The sequence below is a fragment of the Glandiceps talaboti genome, chromosome 10 (genome assembly GCF_964340395.1).
Source record: "Glandiceps talaboti chromosome 10, keGlaTala1.1, whole genome shotgun sequence".
NCBI lineage: Eukaryota > Metazoa > Hemichordata > Enteropneusta > Spengelidae > Glandiceps > Glandiceps talaboti.
Genome location: NC_135558.1, coordinates 18,467,458 through 18,477,939, shown reverse-complemented (window position 1 = coordinate 18,477,939; position 10,482 = coordinate 18,467,458). Strand labels below are relative to the sequence as shown.

The 10,482-nt window shown below is 36.8% G+C and overlaps 2 protein-coding genes across 2 annotated transcripts in view; both read right to left on the bottom strand.

Moving 5' to 3' along the window:
- Positions 1-3,030: 3,030 nt before the first annotated feature.
- Positions 3,031-9,411, bottom strand: LOC144440714 (uncharacterized). Its single transcript, XM_078130098.1, has 4 exons — positions 9,334-9,411; positions 7,961-8,003; positions 6,539-6,926; positions 3,031-5,457 (listed from the first exon to the last, which is right to left on the bottom strand). Exons 1-4 carry the CDS (start codon positions 9,409-9,411, stop codon positions 4,080-4,082), a joined length of 1,887 nt encoding a protein of 628 aa, XP_077986224.1. The 3' UTR covers positions 3,031-4,079.
- Positions 9,412-9,696: 285 nt separating this feature from the next.
- The window catches only part of LOC144440713 (transmembrane channel-like protein 3), a 29,304-nt gene continuing 28,518 nt past the window's right edge, over positions 9,697-10,482 (bottom strand). Inside the window, exons 18-19 of the mRNA XM_078130097.1 lie at positions 10,261-10,386; positions 9,697-9,709 (exon numbers count right to left, since the gene is read on the bottom strand). Coding sequence (XP_077986223.1) covers positions 9,697-9,709; positions 10,261-10,386 — 139 coding nt within the window. The remainder of the gene's footprint in view (positions 9,710-10,260; positions 10,387-10,482) is intronic.

Sequence of the window (10,482 nt, the reverse complement as noted above, 5' to 3'; positions counted from 1 at the left end):
AGACAATATCCAGTGGGATTCGAACCCGTGACCTCCCGACTGCTAATCCTGTGCGCTAACCACCACAGGGAGTCGCGGGAGTAGAAAAGCTGGTGTATTTCTTTTTGAACAACCTAAATCAGCTTTTCTATATCGCCTTGTAACATTGTTGTTGTTGTTGTTGTTGTTGTTGTTTACTTCATCGTAGTATACATTCTTTTAGTAGTCTGACTACACATGATGTATCATGAAATGTTGAGAACAACACGTCTACGTATGTAATACAGCAGGTCGACGTCTTAATGTGTTAGAAGTAGTACCTGACTGACCCATTGGAAATACGCTTTCACTTTTCCTCACGTTTTTGTTCCTAAAGCTCAATTCTGGCTAGTTTCGGCTTTACTTTAGTTGTTTTAGATTAACTGCCTTTACCCGTTGCACATGGATCGTGTCCTACGTACTACATCATACATGCGTCATGTGCTCGAGACCGGTGCCTGTCAGCAGAGTCGGCAAAAAAAAGTTGGGCAAAAAAAAAAAAAAAGTTGAAAAAAAACCCTTTAACAAAAAATATATTTTGACTTTCAATTATATGTAATCCTTTAAAAAAAATTCTGGTTTGACGAAAAATAAAACAATATTCTCAAATAAATGTAAACTTGTTTCAGTAATAATGTGAACATGGAATAAAAGTACATAAACGGTTAAAATTAGTTTGTAAGAACGAAAAATATAAAATACTACAGCTAAAATAAATAATAATTTTTGCCTGAACGGCTTGCCATATTTACCTACTTGGAAGTATGTGAAACATAGTAGACCAAATTCATATGTTTGTAACTACATTCTTTTCAAAAGTCGTAAACATCAAAGTTTAGCTTGTGGAATAACTAAATAAGAATATACGTACCGACAGTGGTTAAGTGGCACAGCACGCACTAGCACTGTAAACAAAAGCTACGCTAGATGTATTTATTGATTGTGGATACAAAAATGGAAACTGTATAGTAATATACCATGGATACGTCTTTCAGGGAGAGACAATCTAGGAAATTGTTATACAACTTGCATACATTGTTGCAATTTGAACAGGAGTTTTATGATATACGTAAACACTCAGTGTCATAGTTGGCCTGAGAGATGAAAAATAATACATTTTAGTTTATGGTTGAATATATCTACTGAAAAACATAACGTATACATCCATTAATTTACAGTGGCAGGATAAATGTATTACTAATACTACACTGATACAGGGATTTATAATGGGGGGGGGGGTTCCAGTGGAAGTGAATACATGTGTCATGTCTGTCACTCCTAGACCCCTAGCGAAGCCAAACAAGTCACATTGTACCATACCACATACCATGTATCATAGTGGCTGAATTGGATGAGCAGAATGCCGAATAAAAGGAATAAGCTTTGGAAGCCTTAGGCTATTAAAAGAGTACTGTTTTTAGTTTGTAAATCTTATCGGGGTTCCATGATCAATTTTACCGTAGTTTCTCCACCGACACAACGTGGCCACTGATCACCGTAACGACGGAAAACATATAAAATTCCGCCTATGAAATGATGTTTCAAGTTCAGCTTATAAAAAGGCAAATTAGCTTTGTAAAATATGTTCAGTGCTAAGTGTTTGAAAAGCTATTCGTTAACGCCTCCCTCTCTCTCTCTCTCTCTCTCTCTCTCTCTAAAGCGCTAAATTACCTGTTAATCGAGATTTGTTTCAAAACATTAGCATGGTTGATAATATATGTGAAAGGGGTAAACTAAGAATGGTTTCTGGGATCGCCTAAGTCAACACGACATATATTGTGGATGGTCTGAGATATTCGATTACGATTCACATCGTCCGATTTCCAATCGTCCCAATATCCATATTAACATTCTTTATCGTTTCAAAATCACAAAAATGCATATGTCGTGGTGGGGTGAGTACCGACTCTAGTTTGGTCTCCGCTCTCTCTCTCTCTCTCTCTCTCTCTCTCTCTCTCTCTCTCTCTCTCTCTCTCTCTCTCTCTCTCTCTCTCTCTCTCTCTCTCTCTCTCTCTCTCTCTCTCTCTCTCTTAGCATTAATTTGTTTTGGGTTACAAAGGTAAATCAGACATTGATAACATGTATGTAACGAATACTCACCAAATCCTTTGAATATCACTAACAAAGTTGGAATGCAGGTATGTGCTGATAAACTCGATCGGTTCTTTTACACGGCTAACAACCACTGAGGGCAGCCTTTAATTTCCTTGGCAATGTTGTGATAGGCGACATACAAATTAAATATGACAAAAACTAATCAACACTAAAAGCTACATCAATAATATTTTCAAGATATGTGCTTTTGGTATTGCAAATGTATGTATCAAATTGTATTGAGTTTGAAGCATGCATTCTTAAGATATTGCCTAATTACCCCCAAAAAAACAATCAAATACGTAAGTAGCTAATTAATATCCATGAATGTTTACCATAACCTAATCAGTTGTAGATGTTACCCTAAAGAATATGGGCACCAAATGTAGTTTGATTTTGAGCCAGTCGTATTTTTAGAAAATGACAATACAGACACAGACACACACAGATTTTTCATCCCCAATATATATCCTTCCTTACGGAAGGTAAAAACAGTTTTCAAAGCAGCCAATCATGGCTTATTTTATTGCTGTCGTCTGTAAATCACAATTTTACATAAATTATTATAAAATAAAAGAAATCCTATCAATATGAAGAAATTGCATTCATATTTCAAGATATACAGGATTTCCTTGTTATAAGTTCACTTCAGATCATTATCATTCATTATTAGATTTCAATGAAAGTGGCCATATGGGTGACAAATGGGGTATTCATTTTCAGTTTTTTGAATGCATAAAACAACTCTACTTTCACAGTATTTTTATACTAAAAGTTTTTAAAAATGAAACAGCCGATTCTAAATCCTTGTTTATCAAAAAAATGCAAAACATTACAAATATGTTTAAAAAATTAATTTGTTATTATATGCAGAATTAAATTTTTTACACACTTTTTATTGTCATTTATTGAGTTACAAACACGGATTTGAATTGTACAATGCTTGCTTCACACTGTTTTTAAAAGTAGGGAAACAGAGTAGAGTTGTTTTTATTTAAATCCAAAATGAATACCCCAGTTTTCATCCCTATGGCCACTCTAATGTTGGCAATAAATGATATACAATGTCTCGTCCGGCACTAGTATGGTATTAAACAAATAGAAAACAGTAAAAACAGCAAGGTAAATATGAATTGTAAAACTATTAGTTGATATGATTCTGGGTAGACTTCATAGTTGTATGTTTACTAATCTATTTATTCATCGTCGTAAAACTACATACCTGTTTACGACACACTTAAAGACCACACCTCTTTGCGACAGGGAAAAATAACATGCTCTGTATTGTAAGAATGTGTTTGAGTACTAAGTTTTTACAAGGTGTCGTTCGTCACTCATTACTCAGCCCACTAAGTTATATCTCAGTAGTCTGAGGTTCTATATAGTCACGGGTCTTACCTATTTCTATAGTGCTCTGAGCTCAGTATATGTGTAAGGCACAATAATACAACCATGTCCACCAAATCGTTCAAATGAAACGTATTTTTTACACTTCACTCAGATGTAATAATTACTCTTGTAAAGTACTGAATGAGAAACAAACAAACTTGGTCAATGTTGAACCACATTGATTCTTCTAGTAGGAAGCCATGATAAAATTGTCTTATAAATCAAAATTCCAGAATAAATAACAAATTCTCAGCCATATGGCCACTGTTATTGTTTGAATTAAACATATTCGATACCCGCGTGGAAGTATAACCCCTTCCATCTATCCATGTTCCCCTCAATGGAACAGAGCTGATCCCGTAGTGATTGAAATTAAACTGACATTCAAGGGAGATAAATAAAAAAATTGCCATGTTTTGAATTAATGGTAAAGTAATAAATATTAGAAGTATTGAATTGTGCATATTTTATCCTCGTGGACTAATACCACCATCCCTCAAAACGCATCATGAAAAGTTTGGCACAGGAAGTTGAGGAGATTATAAATTCAAGCAGTCATTGTTCGGTAACGACAAAACCTACTTTCGTGCCCCTCTTCTCATTGCATTAAATGTTTCTCTGATCGCATTTTCAGAATGGCCACTGTCACTTTCATCATCGTCGCCATCATTGTGTCTCAGAGATCTGATGTTTTGGAGCAAATTGTCCCGTTCTCCAAAACCTGATCGAACTTCATCACTGATGAAGAAATCGCTAAATGAACGTGTCTGTGTTACAGTTTCGTCATCCAGCCGTGCGTTTGCATATATAGGATTGATAAAACCCCCTCCTTCGTCATCTTCTTGTGGTAGTATCGGAACGTCGGCATCTTCAAACGGTTCGGCATATTCTGACGTCACTTCGACTTCAAATAGCTTGGCACGCCTTTTGAGTGTGTTAACCTCCCAGGTGGCGGCGGGATTGAGGTCTTTCTTTTGCCCCTGTGATGTAGACGGTTCTGCGTAACCTTGACGCTGTCTTCGTATCTTCTCTTCACTGAGTAACACATCGGTTAACTCTATATCATTTCTTAGTGGTTTATTACTCCGTTGAATCATCACATCAATGCCATTGCCTACATCAATGGGGTTTAAAACTTCGTTGTCATGAGTGATTTCTTCCTCGAGGTCAGTCTCCTCAATTTCAGACTCCGAGTGTTCCTGTAAATCCCTCTCCAGGGGATCCTGTTCATCATTCGATGCATCCTCCCGCTCTAAATCAACTTCTTCATCTTCCATCTCTTCACCCTGCTCGTACCCTACCTCCGCAACATCACCAGCACCAGCACCGTCATCATCGTAATCATCATCATCAGCAGCAGCACCACCAGCAGTAGCAGCAACAGCATCTTTTTCCTCTTCAACGTTATCTCCTTGGTTAAGATCCTCGCTCTGTGTTTCATCATCACTATCCCCTTCCTTGGCAACCAGTAATGCTAGCTTTAACTTTTCCCTGTTACTTTCCTGGCCGTCTGGTTCCCTACGCCCATTCCTTATTGGAGCTGTGCTTTGTGGTACATCGTCATCGGTGACGGTATCAATTTGTTCTGACACAGCTTTTCTAGCATCACTTTCGTGAATCCATTGTTGTATTCTCTCCCTTCGTACCTTTTCATCGGCCGTCCCCTTGTTCCTAAGGTCGCTACCTCCCTCTCTCTGATTGACTTTTCTCCTACGATTTCCATGTGTTTCGTCATCGCTTTTTGTGTCTGTTTTTGCAGAGTCATCCCTTTTAGGTGGTGTCGGACGATGACGCGTTTCTTTTGATGATCTCATTTTTTCTCGTTTCTTTTTGTGTTTATCAACAATGTTCTGTGACCACCCGTTCTGTCTTTTGGCGACATCATCATGTGATGTTGTAGACGCACTTGAAATGACACTGATGCTGGCTAATTTTTTTCGATTGTTTTCCATGGCCCTAAAAAATAATGAAAATTCACCTTCTCGTTATCAATTCAAGGCAACTACAAGCATTTAAAGAAATGTTTTGGAGTAATAAGATTTGGAATTATGCGCATCACCGCAAATTAATGCCTTCACATTGTTTTCATGACGTTCCCCCTCCCCACGAATAATAATGTAAACTCGTCAATGCATTAAATTAGTAAATATAATGTACTTAACTGTCGAGAAAATCGATTACGTCAGCAACTGTCGCGGCTAACAACACCAGACGACTGTGTGTTATGCCACTGAGGAATGCATCGCTATTAAAGATATACACTATCAAGATCTAATCAAACTTTAAAAAAATATAAACAAATAGGGAACTTGCAATCCAGACTAAGCATGCTCAGAGGCGGGACCGCGAGATTGTCGTAGTTATCGTAATACCCAATCTGATTAAAATCCGATGTAGATGTCGGCTAATCGTGCATAACGATGGTAAGATAGCAATGCACAATTAGCCGACATCTCCATCGGATTTTAATCAGATTGCGTAATACCTAATATGGAGCTATTTATAGAATAAGCCTCCTATACTAGTCAGGGTAACCATGAATTAATTATTTTTGGTTACAAACTATGTAATAAATATTATTTAAAATCGATTGATATGTATTATCATATTTCCCATGATGCAACATTCAATATGGTGGGTTTGCAAGTTCCCTATTCGATGTAAAATGTGTATGTACTAAGTTTGCACCAATTACATTTCTTTTCCGGCGAAAAATGACTCGTCAGCAAACTATTAAAATCGGATAGTCAAGGAGTCTAGTCTTTTCATTCATTTTGTGTGAATAAACTGCCATTATGACACCGGCTTCCGTGGTCATTGGCGGCCATTTGGTCAAACATATTGTCATCACTGAATAATCAGTGTGTATGACGTCGACGTAACTTCCGATGACGTACAACTAACTTATGATGTTACATTTGGGTCACTCCTGTTGATGTTTCAACCATTTAAAGATCTTTGAAGTAAGTGTCTATTCCTACCAGTAAGTAAAGAAGCGTGCGAAAGTTTACAGATTTTCTCAAAACAATGTTCCTACCTTGATTTTAGATGCATCCACACTTCCTTAGTTACTGGTTGGCCCCTATAATAGTAGCGCGCCCTCATCCCGTCTGGCACAATCACATCCTCGTCCACAGCCAGTTTTATTCTCATGTGTTGGTTTTGATCTTGGGTCAATGTTCTCTTAACAACCGCAATTTCCTGTCCAGTGGGCAAGGGTATATATCTTACACCATTGGAATTTGAAGATGCCGTCGTTTTCCGAACATGATTTTCAATTCCATTTTCTTGACGTACATTCCCATCATCTCGACTATCTCTGGTTGTTTTCCTAAGTTGGTAATCAGATGGTATTGCCGGTAATACTGGAACACCATGTTTTGGTTGAATTTTAGGTTTACTTTTCTTGGTGTCTTTATTTTTAGCTGAAATGAACAATAAATACACGACAAATCAGAAGGTGACTTGCAACATTCCCGTCAAAACACATGGCACGAAATTTGTGACTTTTTGGCAATTTTTGTCCTAAATTAACTTTAGACTTAATGTAAAGTAATATATCTGTCCGCTGATTACTTGGTGTCAACATGTTCGAAAGTTAAAACATTTTATAAACTTAACAAAAGAAATCAGAAACATTGTGACTTCCAAGTTACAAGTCATAATATAAATTACATATTCATGATCAAAACACACACAAAATCGCTTGGTTATTTTCCTCGACGTAACCCAGAGCACAGTGAGGGTCTTCCTGCATTGATCAAGTTTAACGATCTTATGGACCCTTTAGTAATTACAGAGGGGAGGGGAGGGTAAATAAAGCCCCCCCCCCCACACACACACACACACACCCTCCCTAATTCCCCCGTCCCATGTAATTACTGAAGGCTCTTTTATTAAATAGTGAGATATCACCTATTATTATGATATCGCTTGGATTTTCATTCGGTGAATCAGCAAAAGTCAAGTCAGGCTTATTTCTGCCTTTAGTACACCTGAATTGATTACTGCTATCAACCTCTAGGAAAAGTACAGCCAGTGTTATTACTGCCTTTAGTACACCTGTATTGATTACTACTATTAGCTTAAGTATGATTTTGGGTGATAAAATAGCACCTTGGTAAGTTATTCAACATATGAAATCTAGTAAAGAGGACACTGTACTGAACTCATAGTTACCACAATCTCTGTCAAGACAAAGAGTTTATATATTTCAATTTGAAAGTTGTGTAAGTTACCATAGTGGTACTTTATCACCCAGAATGATATTTAAGTTGACAGAAATAATCAATACGAAAGTGAAATAAGTGTGACTGGATTTTTTCTTTAGGTTAAAAGCGGTAATCAATACAAGGGTGAAATAAGACTCACTGGACTTTTCCTTTAAGTAATCAATACAATTGTACCATATTCAGAAATAAGTCTGACTGGCATAAGTTTTCTTTTAAAAATTGCTTACTTGATGTCAATTCATAAAGTTTATTCCTGCTCTCTGTCCGCTCCTGAAAATATATGATTTGATGGTAGTAAATACATCCTTGAGACACTAACGTAAAATAATATATCGCATCGTAAATGAACCTATACTGAATTTAATACTAGTATAAGATATTGTCGTAAATGGGTATACAAGGTAATGACGTAATATTATAAGATATTGTCGTAAATCAGTATACAGGGCACTGACATAATAGTATAATATATTGTCGTAAATGAGTATACTGATAATGACGTAATCGTATAAGATATTGTCGTATATGGGTGTACGGGGTACTGACGTAAGAGTATAAGGTATTGTCGTATACGAGGTACTGACCTAATAGTATAAGATATTGTCGTAAATGAGTATGAGGTACTGGCGTAATAGTATAGGATACTGTCGTAAATGGGTACATGACCACTAACGTAAAATTATAAGATACTGTAAATGAGTATACGGGGTACTGATGTAATAGTTAAACAATAATGTACGCCCTCCCAGCCCATAATGGACGAAAGCAAACTTTGAACGACATAATGGGCGAGGCGACAGCCGAGCCCATTATGGAGTGCAAAGTTTGCTTGAGTCCATTATGGACTGGGAGGGCGTACATTATTGTTATTATTTTATAGTTTTGCCAATTCCAGTGAATTTGTAGACCGAGAAACGCAAAACAACGTATAATATACACAGCGCTGAACATCGTCTGCCATGTTCGGCCCGGAAGCTGAATACTAATCATAGCGACACATGTACGTACACGTACATACACATATACATATACACTTCAATGAACTGCTGTGAACACAAATTTGTTTCATTTTAATTTCAATCAAAAAATTCTTATGGTGTTTACCCCATAATTTCCCTGTTCTTAAATACCCACACCGTTATTGCCTTACGGACATAAGCGTGTATTATTATGCTCGTTCCGGGGCCGCGATGCCCAATAATGGAGTACATTATCAGTAATAACGTACAGCGATGACGTCACAAAATTCACTGGAATTGGTAATGCTATAATATAATGTAAGATATTGTCGTAAATGTATCCAGGTGATGCCATGGCGTGATTTCATAAAATATTGCCGTAAATTTACTCCAGAAGTAAATAGACATTGTCATAAATATATAAACAGAATAATTTATAACAGACTTGTATAAATTCAGACGATATACTGTCCTAAGTACCGTGGCTTACGAAAATAATTTCAATTTGGGTACTAGTTATTGCTGTAAATGAAATGATACCCTGAGACGTTGAAAAACACAACGTATACTGGTCTCATACAGTATGATATCAAAATTAAACAAACTATATACACACTGAATGTATCCATATTTATACTTACGTATTCTAACTGTATGCGTAGATCGTTATTGGCATCTTTCAGTGATCCCTGCAGTGCCCATAAATAGTAAATAGCCATCCTGGAATAGAGAGGGGGGGGGGGGGCACCATTGGGAAAGAATGTAGTTGGAGGATTAAAATCTCATGGAAGTTAAAAACAAAATTACGGACGACCTTAAAAGTGGCACAAACTGTGTTTACAAGCTTTATTACTGGAGAGAAAATTACGAATTATTTATAAATGATGTCTGAATAGCGGGTTGTGTTTTACCAATAGCAAAATAATAGTTATAGCTAAACTGATGTAGGCTTGGTGTTTCACTCATGGATGGACATTATGTTTTTTCTCACAAAGCTAGACATATTACAAGTCTAGACTAACAATAACAGATATAATAAACACAGCAGAATCCTTTGCCCAATCATTTTGAACACTGGTCAGCATTGCTATTCTATCACAGTGCAGTAAAAAACAGGCCTCTAATGAAAACATTACACATGGACTTGATGAATTTAGTGTCTGCCATTGTTTATTTTCTAACTAATAATCAACATTTCAACTTGACTCCTTCTACATCCCCACTGCACACCGCACTTATGCAATTGTTTCTTTTGCATTAAAAGTTGTCTGAGGGTGTGTAATAAATGACATGTCTTATGATTGAAACACCAAGCCTACATTATTTTAGGTGTTAGTATATTAACGTGTGTGTGTGTGTGTGTGTGTGTCCAGTCATTCAATCTATGAAAAGCCAATGATTTTTATGAAATATGCATCTTGTTAAAAACATATCATTCACACAACTTAAAGGCAACGCAGATGTAAGTGTCTTGGTCTAATTATATAATGTATCCTCGAGTTGTCTCACTGCACAACGCACGACAAAAGGTCAAAAGTCACGCGACCCTTCTGACCCTCTCTACTTACCATAGAAATAACAGCAGAGGTACAACTACGCCCGCTGTGTTCATGTAGTCAATCACAGAATTGAGCCAATGCGGGAAAGAGCTCTCCATACTTTGACCTATGACATCTAACATACTTGTGTAGTTACTGTAAAATAAAGTTCAAGAGTTAGGTCGCTAGGATAAAACTTGGCTTTTAGATCTTGTCATAATTCATCGATGTCACCCGGTCCCTGTAAAATAA

What these genes read in the sequence shown, in the direction of transcription:
- LOC144440714 (XM_078130098.1), bottom strand. Translation starts at nt 9,411, where the DNA reads ATGGCTATTTACTATTTATGGGCACTGCAGGGATCACTGAAAGATGCC. An exon ending in ACTTTATGAATTGACATCAA is followed by an intron (nt 6,927 to 7,960) that starts GTAAGCAATTTT and finishes TGTTCATTTCAG; the next exon opens with CTAAAAATAAAGACACCAAG. An exon ending in TGGATGCATCTAAAATCAAG is followed by an intron (nt 5,458 to 6,538) that starts GTAGGAACATTG and finishes ATTATTTTTTAG; the next exon opens with GGCCATGGAAAACAATCGAA.